The sequence below is a fragment of the Schistocerca gregaria genome, chromosome 2, assembly GCF_023897955.1.
Source record: "Schistocerca gregaria isolate iqSchGreg1 chromosome 2, iqSchGreg1.2, whole genome shotgun sequence".
In the NCBI taxonomy this organism is placed as follows: Eukaryota; Metazoa; Arthropoda; class Insecta; order Orthoptera; family Acrididae; genus Schistocerca; species Schistocerca gregaria.
The window spans coordinates 1031480955-1031497755 of NC_064921.1; the positions used below are offsets into that span (position 1 = coordinate 1031480955).

A 16801-nucleotide genomic window follows, 5' to 3' on the forward strand; every position below is an offset into this window, starting at 1 on the left:
GTGCATCTGCACAGAAGAAGAAGGTCAATGGCCAGTTAACCTTAACTATATGAAGATTGTATCTCATTTTAGAGTGCTGCGTGGTCACCGATGGTATCTGTTCTTTCAGACAAGTCCGAAAGAACAGATACCATCTTCATATAGTTAAGGCTAACTGGCCATTGACCTTCTCCTTCTCTGCGGATGCACACATATTGTCTGAACTCTTACAGGACTCACTAAGATTGTCTGCCACAAATAATGAGTTTAATGGGCAGGGGCACTACGAATGTGGACATTAAGTTGGGAATGTGGGTCTCAAGGGGAGCAACCAAGGGATATATCCCTGCAGTCATACTATCCTCTGTGCCCTTGGTGGCTCAGATGGATAGAGCATTTGCCATGTAAGTAGGAGATCCCGGGTTCGAGTTCCGGCCGGGGCTACATTTTCAAAGGTCCCCATTGATATATATCAATTCCTATTGACAGTGTGGGGTCTTCATTTAGTTATCATTTCATTTTAATATTCAGTACAAATGACCATCTAAAAGAAAGACACTGAAAGGCAAAATATACATTTCAAGCATTTAAATTTTCTTCACCACAGATATTACTTTATTTACTTTAGGAAATTGTAGCCTTACTTGATCTGCTATGAGGTTGATCCCATGCACTACACAAGTTACGTGCAGCATCAATGGGTCGAATACCTGTAATAGTTGAAACGCTGCTATTATATACGCAGCAGCATCAGTGATGGCCAGAAGCAGCTTATTCTCATCCACTCAGTTTGGGTATAGCATATTAAGCCCATTGTTCACACATTGTGCTACTGTTTGTTGGGTAGTTTTTGCAAGCTGTTTTTAGTAAATAAAATGAGCCCTGGATGGAGCATCTGGATCTAGATTGCCAATAATCAGGTTTGCTATGTAACGGCCAAGAGTGTCAGTAGTTTCATCCACAGAAATCCATATACAAGATTTTCCAACATTTCTCGGATTCTGTGCAATGCAGCATTGTAAGCTGAATCCACATAATTCTTACGTAAAGTTGACTCTGCAGGAATAGACTGATGGCAGTACTTCTCAAGAAAACTTCTGAAAATGGGGTTTTCTAGTATCCGAAAGGGGATGTTTGCTGCCACAAATGCATGACACAAATCACTGCATAACTTGTTTTTTTAAAAGAGTTTGCTTCAATTTTGAGTTGTGTTCAACATTAGCTTTATGTGCGATTCCATCTGCATGCTGAGTTAAGTGAGATTTATTAACACTCAAAATCTAATACGAGAGAAAAGGGAAATGCAGTTTAGAATCACATATAAAGAGTATCTCGTATTACTAAGAAAAACATCAACTAACCTCCTTGTTGCATGGCTAACAGAAAATAATTTTCCCATCTGTTGCATAATGCGGAAAATCTTGCAGTCACTGCCTTATATGAGTAGACTTTGAACTAGCTGTTTTCGGCATGGCGTAGTATTCTCACACAGAAACTAGAATTTATTTTGCACTTAGAACGCCAGTAACACTTAACACGTTGGTCGCTACACTATGTACTGATTTGTTTTCGCAGGGAAAAAGTGAACGATGACCTGTTTTTTTTTGTTTTTTGTTTTCCTTTTACTGCGGTGCAAGGGAGCAGTAGGGGAAGTACCGTACTCATTGCCTGACATATGGCACCTGACACATGGCCGCCCCTTCTGAAGAAGCGAATGGAATCTACCGGTGCTTCAGATGAAAACATCTCACTACTGGCAAATTATGTTTGAATCGGAAAATTCACGTATAATACCTTTCATGAAACAGAGTAGTTTGATAGGATTACCTGTAGACAGCCACGATAAAATGCGCAAAGGGCAGTAATTTAGCTATAGAGGGCATCTACGATTAACATTGTGATTTTTTGATCCGTGCTCAGCTTAAGGCCTATGAAACCGTTTCTTTGCGAAAATACACATCTGGCCAGATTCCTACAAACGAAGTATTTTCAGGTATAACATTTAGTACTCCCACGTTCGATTCTAATGTGTAACTCCAATCTTTGACCGGTTCCCATTCGCTCATCGAAGTTAAACACTGTCGCGCTCGTCGCGTACTTGGATGGATGACCATTCAACAGTGCCGAGTGCTGTTGGTAGTAAGGCAAGCAAAGGAATGGTAAAGTCTCTAATGACCTTCACCTTCAACAAGACGTAAAGCCCTAAGTTTACTTCCTTTTCTTTCTTTCTTTCTTTCTTTTTTTTTCCACTAATCTTTGAAAACACAAGAACTCTATGTCAGATTAACGAAATAAGTACTTTTAGGATTTTGATGCCAAAATAGGCAAAATTAGGCATCAATGTTGAAATAATAAATTTTAGGTCCTATAGAACTAACGGTAGTCAGTTTAGTTAGTCATGAAACGCATAAGTACCAACTTAATGATGATGTAAATAAAATAGAAATAAACTTCCACATGGGAAAAATATATTAAAAACAAAGATTCCAAGACTTACCAAGCGGGAAAGCACCGGCAGACAGGCACATGAACAAAACACACACACAGAATTACTAGCTTTCGCAACCGATGGTTGCTTCTTCAGGAAGGAGAGGGAAAGACGAAAGGATGTGGGTTTTAAGGGAGAGGGTAAGGAGTCATTCCAATCCCGGGAAAAAAAGGACAGGTGTACACTGGCACACACACACACATATCCATCCGCACATACACAGACACAAGCAGACATATTTAAAGGCCTTGTGTCTGTGTATGTGCGGATGGATATGTGTGTGTGTGCTAGTGTACACCTGTCCTTTTTTTCCCCTAAGGGAAGTCTTTCCACTCCCGGGATTGGAATGACTCCTTACCCTCTCCCTTAAAACCCACATCCTTTCGTCTTTCCCTCTCCTTCCTGAAGAAGCAACCATCGGTTGCGAAAGCTAGTAATTCTGCGTGTGTGTTTGTGTGTTTTGTTCATGTGCCTGTCTGCCGGCACTTTCCCGCTTGGTAAGTCTTGGAATCTTTGTTTTTAATATAAGTACCAACTTATATACAAATTGAAGCTTACGAAAAAAATAGGTTTTAACCTAAAGATCCGTGATCTATTTTTACATATGAATAATAAAACACCTATAAAGATTATTTGGTATTAACAGGGATAGCGATATAAAAAAAAATACCGAAGTGTTAGGCAAATACGAAGCATGAGCGCATATAAACTAGCCACCTTGCTGCACCCTGGACAGAAAATATTTTTTTCCATCTGTCGTATAGTGTGGACAAACTTGGAGCCACTGTCTTATATGATGAAATAGGCACTTTTTAGGATATTAAAGCCGAAATAGGCAGTAACGTCGAAAGAGGCGTTTTTAGGTGGCATGAGGAACAAGACTTCTGGTCAGGTGACTACAGGGTTATAAACACAAAATCAAATAGGGGTAATGCAAGAGTAGGTTTAATAATGAATAGGAAAATAGGAATGCGGGTAAGCTACAACAAACAGCATAGTGAACTCATTGTTGTGGCCAAGATAGATACGAAGCCCACACCTACTACAGTAGTACAAGTTTATTGCCAACTAGCTCTGCAGATGACAAAGAAATTGAAGAAATGTATGATCAAATAAAAGAAATTATTCAGATAGTGAAGGGTGACTAAAATTTAATAGTCATGGGTGACTGGAATTTGGTAGTAGGAAAAGGGAGAGAGGGAAATGTAGTAGGTGAATATGGACTGGGGCAAAGAAATGAAAGAGGAAGCCGCGTGGTAGAATTTTGCACAGAGCACAACTTAATCATAGGTAACACTTGGTTCAAGAATCATAAAAGAAGGCTGTATACATGGAAGAAGCCTGGAGATACTGACAGGTTTCAGATAGATTATATAATGGTACGACAGAGATTTAGGAACCAGGTTTTAAATTGTAAGACATTACCAGGGGCAGATGTGGACTCTGACCACAATCTGTTGGTTATGACCTGTAGATTAAAACTGAAGAAACTTCAAAAAGGTGGGAATTTAAGGAGATGGGACCTGGATAAACTAAAAGAACCAGAGGTTGTACAGAGTTTCAAGGAGAGCATAAGGGAGCAATTGACAGGAATGGGGGAAAGAAATACGATAGAAGAAGAATGGGTAGCTTTGAGGGATGAAGTAGTGAAGGCTGCAGAGGATCAAGTAGGTAAAAAGACGAGGGCTAGTAGAAATCTTTGGGTAACAGAAGAAATATTGAATTTAATTGATGAAAGGAGAAAATATAAAAATGCAGTAAATGAAGCAGGCAAAAAGGAATACAAACACCTCAAAAATGACATCGACAGGAAGTGCAAAATGGCTATGCAGGGATGGCTAGAGGACAAATGTAAGGATGTAGAGGCTTATCTCACTAGGGGTAAGATAGATACTGCCTACAGCAAAATTAAAGATACCTTTGGAGAAAAGAGGACCACTTGTATGAATATTAAGAGCTCAGATGGAAACGCAGTTCTAAGCAAAGAGGGGAAAGCAGAAAGGTGGAAGGAGTATATAGAGGGTCTATACAAGGGCGATGTACTTGAGGAGAATATTATGGAAATGGAAGAGGATGTAGATGAAGATGAACTGGGAGATATCATACTGCGTTTGACAGAGCACTGAAAGACCTGAGTCGAAACAAGGCCCCCGGAGTAGACAACATTCCATTAGAACTACTGACAGGCTTGGGAGAGCCAGTCCTGACAAAACTCTACCATTTGGTGAGCAAGATGTATGAGACAGGCGAAATACCCTCAGACTTCAAGAAGAATATAATAATTCCTATCCCAAAGAAAGCAGGTGTTGACAGATGTGAAAATTACTGAACTATCAGTTTAATAAGTCACAGCTGCAAAATACTAACACGAATTCTTTACAGACGAATGGAAAAACTGGTAGAAGCCGACCACGGGGAAGAGCAGTTTGGATTCCGTAGAAATGTTGGAACACGTGAGGCAATACTGACCCTACGACTTATCTTAGAAGCTAGATTAAGGAAGGGCAAACCTACGTTTCTAGCATTTGTAGACTTAGAGAAATCTTTTGACAATGTTGACTGGAATACTCTCTTTCAAATTCTGAAGGTGGCAGGGGTAAAATACAGGGAGTGAAAGGCTATTTACAATTTGTACAGAAACCAGATGGCAGTTACAAGAGTCGGGGGACATGAAAGGGAAGCAATGGTTGGGAAGGGAGTGAGACAGGGCTGTAGTCTATCCCCGATGTTATTCAATATGTATATTGAGCAAGCAGTGAAAGTAACAAAAGAAAAATTCGGAGTAGGTATTAAAGTCCATGGAGAAGAAATAAAAACTTTGAGGTTCGCCAATGACATCGTAATTCTGTCAGAGACAGCAAAGGACTTGGAAGAGCAGTTGAATGGAATGGACAGTGTCTTGAGAGGAGTATATAAGATGAACGTCAACAAAAGCAAAACAAGGATAATGGAATGTAGTCGAATTAAGTCGGGTGATGCTGAGGGAATTAGATTAGGAAGTGAGACACTTAAAGTAATAAAGGATTTTGCTACTTGGGGAGCAAAATAACTGATGATGGTCGAAGTAGAGAGGATATAAAATGTAGACTGGCAATGGCAACGAAAGCGTTTCTGAAGAAGAGAAGTTTGTTAACATCGAGTATAGATTTAAGTGTCAGGAAGTCATTTCTGAAAGTATTTGTATGGAGTGTAGCCATGTATGAAAGTGAATCAAGGACGATAAATAGTTTGGACAATAAGAGTACAGAAGCTTTCGAAATGTGGTGCTACAGAAGAATGCTGAAGATTAGATGGGTAGATCACATAATTAATGAGCAAGTATTGAATCGGACTGGGGAGAAGAGAAGTTTGTGGCACAACTTGACCAGAAGAAGGGATCGGTTGGTAGGACATGTTCTGAGGCATCAAGGGATCACCAATTTAGTATTGGAGGGCAGCGTGGACGGTAAAAATCGTAGAGGGAGACCAAGATATGACTACACTAAGCAGATTCAGAAGGATGTAGGTAGCAGTAGGTACTGGGAGATGAAGAAGCTTGCACAGGATAGAGTAGCATGGAGAGCTGCATCAAACCAGTTTCAGGACTGAAGACCACAACAACAACAACAGGTCCTATAGAATTAACACTATTAAGTGTAAATAGTCATGAAATGCATAAGTACAATTTTTTATGCAAATAGGAACTCAGGAACAAAATAGGTTTTTACCTAAAATGCGCGGTCTAGTAATGACACCTAAGTCATTGAAGAGGTCTCAGAGATGTGTGCAAATACGTGTGGGGATATTCCCAAAATTGGAACAATACTGAAATTATTCTACTCATCCAGAAAGAAGACTCCCAAGACATAAAAACTATAGACCAGTCAGAATCCTCTATAGTGTGCAAGACACTCACTATAATTATCATTAGACAAATCGGTATTAGGTGTGAATATAGCCCACTGGACCTCTTAGAAGTAATAAATGAAATTATGGATTGAGACAATTAATATTAAATACCACCCTGTATTGGATTCATATACACTCCTGGAAATTGAAAGAAGAACACCGTGAATTCATTGTCCCAGGAAGAGGAAACTTTATTGACACATTCCTGGGGTCAGATACATCACATGATCACATTGACAGAACCACAGGCACATAGACACAGGCAACAGAGCATGCACAATTTCGGCACTAGTACAGTGTATATCCACCTTTCGCAGCAATGCAGGCTGCTATTCTCCCATGGAGACGATCGTAGAGATGCTGGATGTAGTCCTGTGAAACGGCTTGCCATGCCATTTCCACCTGGCGCCTCAGTTGGACCAGCGTTCGTGCTGGACGTGCAGACCACATGAGACGACGCTTCATCCAGTCCCAAACATGCTCAATGGGGGACAGATCCGGAGATCTTGCTGGTCAGGGTAGTTGACTTACACCATCTAGAGCACGTTGGGTGGCACGGGATACATGCGGACGTGCATTGTCCTGTTGGAACAGCAAGTTCCTTTGCCGGTCTAGGAATGGTAGAACGATGGGTTCGATGACGGTTTGGATGTACCGTGCACTATTCAGTGTCCCCTCGACGATCACCAGTGGTGTACGGCTAGTGTAGGACATCGCTCCCCACACCATGATGCCGGGTGTTGGCCCTGTGTGCCTCGGTCGTATGCAGTCCTGATTGTGGCGCTCACCTGCACGGCGCCAAACATGCATACGACCATCATTGGCACCAAGGCAGAAGCGACTCTCATCGCTGAAGACGACACGTCTCAATTCGTCCCTCCATTCACGCCTGTCGCGACACCACTGAAGGCGGGATGCACGATGTTGGGGCGTGAGCGGAAGACGGCCTAACGGTGTGCGGGACCGTAGCCCAGCTTCATGGAGACGGTTGCGAATGGTCCTCGCCGATACCCCAGGAGCAACAGTGTCCCTAATTTGTTGGGAAGTGGCGGTGCGGTCCCCTATGGCACTTTGTAGGATCCTACGGTCTTGGCGTGCATCCGTGCGTCGCTGCGGTCTGGTCCCAGGTCGACGGGCACGTGCACCTTCCGCCGACCACTGGCGACAACATCGATGTACTGTGGAGACCTCACGCCCCACGTGTTGAGCAATTCGGCGGTACGTCCACCCGGCCTCCCGCATGCCCACTATACGCCCTCGCTCAAAGTCCGTCAACTGCACATATGGTTCACGTCCATGCTGTCGCGGCATGCTACTAGTGTTAAAGACTGCGATGGAGCTCCGTATGCCATGGCAAACTGGCTGACACTGACGGCGGCGGTGCACAAATGCTGCGCAGCTAGCGCAATTCGACGGCCAACACCGCGGTTCCTGGTGTGTCCGCTGTGCCGTGCGTGTGATTATTGCTTGTACAGCCCTCTCGCAGTGTCCAGAGCAGGTATGGTGGGTCTGACACACCGGTTCAACGTGTTCTTTTTTCCATTTCCAGGAGTGTAGTTTCAGAGAACTTTGACTCAGTCTCAACAAAATCTCCATCAACAGGTTTTGAGTAACAAGGCACTGATTCAGCCTATGTTAGTGTACTGAAGAAGATATACAATTATACCTCAGCTTCTATCAGATTTTATCAAGATAGCGGTACATTTAGAATTGACAGAGTAGGGATGCAAGGTGAGTCCATAATGCAAAAATTGTTCTACCAGTTCTAGAGGAAATTATCAGGTCTTTAAATTGGGGCAATTGAGAAGGATTAAGTGTTAATGCAGTGCACCTCAACTACTAATGTGCCACTGATGATGTTCTCTTTGTAGATAAATAATGGATGGAAAAAGCTAATACAGCAAATCTGAAAGTAGGCCTGTAAATCAGTTAGAATAATAAGATCAATATAATGTATAATCAGTACACTAGATCAAAAAAGAAAGTTCACAAATATTTATCTTTACCCTAAAAGGCTGCTTCTTGGAAGTTTGAAATAAGTTTTTAAGAACCTACCATTGTCTTTCTTTGCTGATCAATCACTAGATAATCAAAGATTTTTGAAAACAGCCATATGGAAATAGCTGTACAACTTCACATTTTCTACTATTATGAAATCTGTGAAGAAACATTATGAGGCATCAATGGGTCATCAATTATTTATGGAAAGGGAGTGAGGGAGATGGGTGTAAAAATAGTAGAAAGAGACAGAAGCTTGAGCACACTGAATAGGTTCAGTAGCTAAGGCTTGTGTGGGAAAGACTAGCACAGAGATCTGCAACAAACTAGTCTTCAGTCTGAAGATCACAACTATACAATACTATATAATAACTTGTAGCCATCTTCATATACCCATTAAATTTACAAATGACATTCATTTTCCTCCCTCCACAAACCATGGACCTTTCAGCACTGAGGTGGCATGTGGGTTTTAGTGACACATACTTATGGTTTCTAATCATTTGTAATTGAATATTTTCATTGCATTAATCATTACCATCTATTAAATTGACAGCCTCATGTTTCTTAGTAAAAAATATATGCCATATTCAATGGATAAAAATTAGCAAATGAAGTAACACAACTTAAGGTGATGTGATATGAAGAGGAACTAAAGTAAGCTGAATCCTTAAGTCAGTTCATAGCACATTGCACCATGTGGTTCAGGGGTAGCATCTTTGACTAGTAATCAAAACATAATGGTTTCTTGGTTTGCACCCAGCCACTACTTAAATTCGAAATAAAAATCATTAGCAATGGTGACTGAAGATTTCCAGTGTAAGAATTCACCTTTGCTCTACCAACAGCCTTCTCAAATAGGATGGAGGAGTGGACAGAAGTTCTGGGCATTCTGTTGCTCTTGGAGTGGGAAACTCCCCCTAAAGGACAAGGAATCAGCAGTGATCAATGACACAGGTTTCAGAAGGCAACCATTGCATTAAAGACACATAATGTGTATCTAAGGGACCATTGCATTAAAGACACATAATGTGTATCTAAGGGACATTTAGACTGTAATTGGCAAAAGATTCCAAGTTAATCCTCCATTTGGATCTCCAAGAGGGGACTGCTAAGGGGTAGATGACCATGAGAAAAAATACAATTACTAATAAAGGGATAACATATTGTGTCACAGCATGGGTGGTCAGAAATATGAACATAATAGAAAAAAATAGAAAAACTGAAAATGAAATGCAAAGACTCAATCTAGACATAGTGGGGGTCAGTGAAGTGAAATGAAAAGAGGATAAGGATATCTGGTCAGCTGAAGATAAGGTAATATTAACAGCAGCAGAAAATGGTATAATGGAAGTAGGAGTAATTAAGAAAAGGAAAGCAGGGCAGAGAGTGAGCTGCAGTAATCAGCTTAGTGATAGGTTTGTTTTCATAAGATTTGACAACAGTTCAGATATAACAATAATTCAAATATACATGATGATGTTGCAACACTAAGATGAAAAGTCAGAGGAAGTATATGACAATACTGAACAGGTAATTCAGTATGTACAGGGGAATAATAATCTAAAAACCATTGGGAATTGGATACAGTTGTAGAGAGAATATGGTCTGTATACCATAAATGACAGAGGAGAAAGAGTAATTGAGTTCTGTAATAAAATTAAGACAGTAATAGCAGATACTCTTGTCAAGAATCACAAAAGGAGAAAGTGTACTTGGAAAGGACCCAGAAACACAGGAAGATTTGAGCTTTTTTACATCACAGTTAGACAAAGATTACAATATCAGATACTGGATGGTAAGACATACCCGGGAGCAGAGATAGACTCAGACTGTAATTTAGTAACAACAAAAAGTGGAACACAGTTTAAGAGAAAGAAATGGAAGAATCAGTGTGGAAGGAAATGGAATACTGAAGTACTAAGACATGATGAAAAAAATTTGAAGTTCGCTAAGGACGTGAATACTGCAGTAAAGAGTGTCACAGTAAGCAGTTCAGTTGAAGAGGAGTGATCACCTGTAAAATGAGCAGACACAGGAAGATCATACATAGGTACAAGGAAAGTAACTACGAAGAAACCTTGAGTAACAGAAGAAATTGTTCAAATAATCGATGAACTGAAGATATTCAAAAATGTTCAGGGAAACAGAGTAATATGGCAATATAAATGCCTTAGGAATGAAATAAATAGGAAATGCAGGGCAGCCATGGCTGCATGAAAAATGTGAAGAAATGAAAAATGAGATGATTGTCAGAAGGATTGTCACAGCATATAGAAAAGTCAAAACAATCTTTATTGGAGCTAAAAGAAAGGATGGTGACATTAAGAGTGCAATGGGTATTACACGTTTAATTCAGAGGAAAAAGTGGATAGGTAGAAAGAGTATGTTGATGGCCTCTGTGAGGGGGAAGACTTGTCTGATGACTTGATGGAAGAAGAAACTTAAGTTATTTTGGAAGACACAGGGGATCTAGTATTAAAGTCAGAATTTGGAAGAATCTGGAAGACCTGAGATCAAGAAAAGCAGAAGTAATGATATTTCATTGAAATTTCTAAAATCATTGGGGGAAAATGGCCACCAAATATGTATTAAAGTTAGTTTTTAGAATCTATGAGACTGGTAATGTACCATCAGACTTTCAGAAAAATATAAACCACACAATTCTGCAGGTATAAATAGCAGAAAGGTGTGAAAACTACTGCACAATCATCTTAACATCTCATATGTCCAAGCTGCTGATAAAAATAATAAACAGACAAAATGAAACGAAAATTTAGGGTATGTTGGATGATGATCAGGTTGGCTCCAGAGAAGTTAAACTACTAGAGAAGCATTTGTGACTAAGCACTTGATAATGGAAGCAAGAGTGAAAAAAATCAACATACACTCATAGGATTTGTTGATATACAAAAAGCATTCTAGAATGTCAAATGGTGAATGATATTTGCAAATATGAGAAAAATAAGAGTAAGCTACAGTGAAAGCTGTGTGATATACAATACACATAAAGCAAGAGGGAACGGTGCATCTTCAACTTCTCGTGGAGTAATGAATAGTCGATTAAATTTCGGGCATGCAGCCGTGCAAATAAGATTTCCTCCACTGATATTTCACGGCCGCGTATCGTCTGGCCACAAGTCTTGTGACTCACTCTGAGGATGGCCGGATGATATGCGGCTGCAATATCAGTGGAGGAAATTTTATTTGCACAGCTGCACGACCAAAATTTAATGGACGAGAGGGAACTGTAAGACTGAAAGAGCAAAAATGAATTGGTTTTATTAAAATGGGTGCAAGACAGGGATGCAGTCTTTCACACCTAATGTTTGATCTACACATTGAAGAAGGAGTTATGGAAATAAAAGAAAGGTGCAAGAGTGGAATTAAAATTTTGGGTGAAAGAATATCAATGACAAATTTTCTGATCACATTCTTATCCTCAGTGACAGTGAGGAAGATTTGCAGGGTCTTTTGAATGGGATGAACAGTCTAATGAGAACACAGATTGAGAGTAAACTGAGAAAAGACAGAAGTAATGAAAGTAGCAGAAATGAGAGTAATGAGAAAATAATCAAAATTGTTGGTCATGAAGTTAAGGAATTGTGCTACCTTGTAAGAAAAATAACCCATGATGGACTAAGTGAGGAGGTGTAAGAAGCAGGCTAGCACAGGCAAAGGGAGCATTCCTTGCCAAGAAAAATCTGTCAGTATCAAACATAGATCTTAATTAGAGGAAGAAATTTCTGAAAATGTATGTTTAGAGCAGAGTGTTGTATGATAGTAAATCATGGACATCCAGCAAATAACTGAGGGTGGAAAACTGCCTGCAAAAAGGAAAAGGCACTGGGTTTGAATCACTGGCCATAATGTAGTTTTAACTTGTCACAAAGGTTAGTATGAAATATTTTCAGCAATTCTGTTGTAACATATGTTCTCTTCAACAGAATTGTACGAATGTTATGATAAATCTAAGAGTAAAGTGATTTAATATGTGGGTAATTCCATTTGCACATGAAATTATTGCAATCAAAGATATAGGGATGGGTAGTATACAGTTTAAAATCACAGTTTATGGGAAAGGAATGCGTACCAGTAGTAAAAGAAGGGATCTTTGTGGAAATAGTCCATTACCTTTTTGTTGGAAGGTATGTGGGCAGATCTCTCTGAACCTGAGGATGTTGACCTGGGAGCCAGGAACAAGTAAATAGTAAAACAAAGAAGAAGAAATGATTGTGTAAAATTTTGTACTGCTGGAGTCGGGGATGTCAACATTCCCCACTAGCCGCTGCTGCTTTGAGATGATTGCTTTGACAGTGTGTGCGACTGTTGCCTGATCCATCTTCTGCTGCTGATGGCATTGTGGACTTTCTATCCAGATGATTCCATATTCGCTACATCTAACTAAGGGTACGAGGGACACGTCCTGGCTTTGAGAGCTACTTGCGTCTTGCACAACATACTGCCACTAATTACAGAGGTGGTAATCCTCAGTGTTTACATATGCCATGTACCACTATGGACTAGAACTTGTTGCCATATAACATGTGCCTCTATTATTACCCAGGCAAAATATTCTGGGATAATTTTTCTCTCTGAACAACAATTCAATATTTCTGTTTCTCCTCTGTTAGTTGCTCATTGTATAGTTCCTTGTTATCTTGCATATGCTTACTGTCAATGGTTCAATAAATGTACTAGTCAACATGAATATTTCATTGCATGATATCCCATTTTTCTGTCACTCTCAGAATTGTATCCACAATTTTGCAAGTTCTAATTGGCTTATAGGAACCAACCTGAACCCCAGACCACTGAAATAACTGACTGCTTTCACCATAAACAAATTCCACACCAATTAATTACTCCAAAAAATTCAGATCTCTATGAGCATGTTATCAGATCGGAATATCTATGTCTGTATGGAAGATGCCTCAATAGTTTTATGACCCTAGTATGACAACTGAGGTCATAACATTTGGTTCCCATCATTTAACTGTGTGTAGGTTATTTGTGCTTGGCCTTTTGAATGAAGCTGGAATGTTTAAAGTAGTGATCTAAATAGAAGAATAAGGATGTTACGAACCTAATATTTCAATCACATCCCCTTCCAAGAAACTGAGTTGGTTATCGCCACTAGAAAGATATGGATACAATGCTCGAGCTAATTGGCTTCCTTCCCAGCCTGTGGTTACTGCCATGGATTTTCTTCTTGGTTCAGAATCTGGAAGAACGAAAAGGTTGACAGTAAGTGACACACTATATAAAAATACAGAAAACACGTGCAGAAATAAACATTTCTCTACAGAGAGAATAAAAAAGACTGAATATTCATACATAATGACTATATGTATATTAGCAGTATAGGTTCGAACTGGCAGTTTGCTTTATATTATTATACCTACACAAATTTTTTCTGTAAGAAATGAACAGTACATTCGAGATAAAATATCTCATATTTAGGAAACCTGCATGAGTCTGTCATGAATTTTTATCAAAAGTATATATGGTATGGCAAGTGCGTCACTTTTGTTGTTTATTTTTCAACTTTTATTTAACATTGTCTGTGAAAAACACAAAAAAGGAAGATATGGACATTTATTTAGTTTATTAAGACTGTTGATTGGTAATGTACTAGACACATAATTGTGAAGATCAGAATTCAAATTCTCAGTCAGTTGTCCTTCCATAAACACACAAAACCATTAGACACAAAAACTTGGATGTTCTCTTAATCACTTCCACAGTCAGTTCACTTTCCCAGCAATATTTGTTTTGGGCTTGTGTTCTATCTATTCTTTATGTTATGCACAAATCTCCAAGCTTCCTTACATTAATACATTAATTTAATGTTCACAGAGAGAGAGAGAGAGAGAGAGAGAGAGAGAGAGAGAGAGAGAGAGAGAGAGAGAGAGAGAGAGAGAGAGAGTGTGTCACAAGTGCCCACTGATCAATACTAAAATAACAACAGTTAAACCAGTCTGACAGAAATAGAATGTCACATATATCAGAACTCTTCAGGAAATGACTGCAACAGCAGCAACAAGTGGGTAAGAGATAACAGCACGGAAAAAGCCTGTGAAAAAACATTCTGAAATATCTATCCTTACAAACCTTCAGCTTGCATTACCATAAATGTTTAGCATGCAATTAAATCATGTGGAGGAAAGTTTTCTAAACTTGCAGCAACCATCACTTCCTGCCTTTGTAATCGCAGTCTTTGTGTTGACACCAACGAGAATACTAACATGCTGTCAGTTGCTGGTTTTATTATTGTTTTATGATTTCTGGTTTTATGTTAACTTATTTTATGACAGTTGTCTCTCACTGGGCAATAGTCTTGTGTCAGTTACTATTTCTAAAGTATTTCCATACTTATTGGTATGCGTGGTACTTTTTATAAGTTTTGTGTTGCCTGACATGTACTGGTGACTGGATAGCTGTGTGATTTGTACTTATGCAGGTCAAGTAAGTTTGACTGATTAAATTTACGGGCATAACTACTATTCCTTAAAATCTGTTAGTTTTGATTTATTTATGGTTTTCCTCTGTCACACATTAACCAAAACTGCACAGTTTAGAAAAATAAATATCAATTTCTGTTGAAAGTAGCCGACTCTGAAAAGTAAATAATACATTGCCTGGGTCTCCTGTGAATATATGCTTCTGGGATTTTAACAGAAAAACTGTCTACAATGTACAGTGACTCACTTGTGGTGTTTACTAACAGAGTTTAATGCATTCTCATGATTTCTGAGTAAATATATGATGATATGCATCACTGTTATTTGTATTTTCTCTACCTGTTGTATTAATCCTGCTTGTATTAATCCTGCCCAGTTCAGATTCCAGACTGACAACCAAAGTAGCCCAGTGAAAAAATGCAAGTATCTATGTAACAAGAAGGTACTGACACTCATGGTTCTTCAATTAGAAACATATTTTTTGATATGACTGTGTTCCTTATTGCTGGCTGTATAGTAAACAGCAAACAGAAGTTGTTCTAATGTGTTTGTGAGAAATAATGCAAAGAAAAATGCCTTAAATGTTTAAAAACCAAATATGTAAATTTCATAAAGACAGTGTACTGGCCCTCACAGCTGTAACAATTTTCTTCTGACTTGGCCCATACAGACTTATTCTTGACATCCATTTGGAAAAACATGATGAAAGAATAACATTTGCAAAGCTCAGACTGGATTCAAAAGGATTTGATGAGAGATCTTTGCATAGTCATAATGAATGCATCCATGGGAGCATTAAAACTGCAAAAGAAGGGTCTGGAGTCATATATGACAGAACAGAGGATTAACTCTCAAAGACATAACATTGCCATGACATGTAGTTTCCTCACAGTATTCTGCTTTCTGGGGTTAAAGATAATCATTTTAAAGTCTCTACTCCTACAAAGATCACATAAAAATTCTGAAATGATCATGGGGTAGGGATCTGTATAGTGGCTTTAAGGAAGCTGACACTAGCAGTGTACAATTGTCAGGAGAAAGGGGTAGGTGAAGTGCAGCCCATCTGTTGAGATGAATGTGGCAGCTAGTTGAAGGTGAATTGTGATGTGGTCTAGACAGAATTCTGAAAACATTGTAACTTTGTGTGATTTGAAGTGGTTTCTAGCGATGCAAATACACTGCCTGACAATAAAACTGAAGCACGCAAAACACATGGTCAGATGTCAGTGTAACTTTGTACATGCATACGTCATCAGCAGGTTTGATTAGAGTTAACAGTTCTCTGTGACAGGATGATCACCAGGGTACATAATGGTTTTGTGTTTATATTGTTACCAGGCCTGGTATGGAATATAAATGGCATGAACAGTGCCAGATGTTGAGTGATCACTTTGAAGGAGACAAAGATCCTGCATACTAAAGTGAGACAGTGTTATCAGCAGAAAAATGGTTTAAAAGGGGCTTCATAGTGGGTCTCCATTTGGGCAGCTGGTTGAATTGTGCAATATTCAGTTTGAGTGGCATTCAGATGGGACAGTGGCCTGATGTTGCATTGCATGGGAACATGAGGAAAGACACATTTATCAGCTGTGTTCCAGTCAACCATGCCTGACCACCACAAAGGACTGGGTACAAAGCACAATGTAGTCACTTCACATCTGCACCTGCCATCCAAGAACAAGTAACGAGCGCCTTGCAACATTCAGTATCATTCCACACCATTGGACATGAGCTAGCGGCAGCCAGACTGGGGAATTACTGACCCACAGATTGGCTGGAAAAAAAGCTGTGTTTGGAGTGGTGCCCTTGATTGGGAAGCGTGGACTGTCAATGAATGGCATCACATTGTGTTCGCAATGATCGTGGTTCTGCACTATCCCAGGTGATCATAATTGACAGGTGTAGTGGTGAAGTGTGGAGAGCTCACATTCTTCCAGTGTTTTGGAGAGGCAATGCAGTCTTACTCCCAGTGTCACGGTGTAGG

At 39.5% G+C, this 16801-nt stretch overlaps 1 protein-coding gene across 2 annotated transcripts in view; it reads right to left on the reverse strand.

Annotated features, from left to right (window-relative positions):
* LOC126335551 (brain-specific angiogenesis inhibitor 1-associated protein 2-like) overlaps positions 1-16801 on the reverse strand; it is an 850912-nt gene that overhangs the window by 19092 nt on the left and 815019 nt on the right. For both annotated transcript variants that reach the window (XM_049998952.1, XM_049998953.1), the window contains exon 8: positions 13440-13577. In XM_049998952.1, the coding sequence (XP_049854909.1) occupies positions 13440-13577 (138 nt within the window). The remainder of the gene's footprint in view (positions 1-13439; positions 13578-16801) is intronic.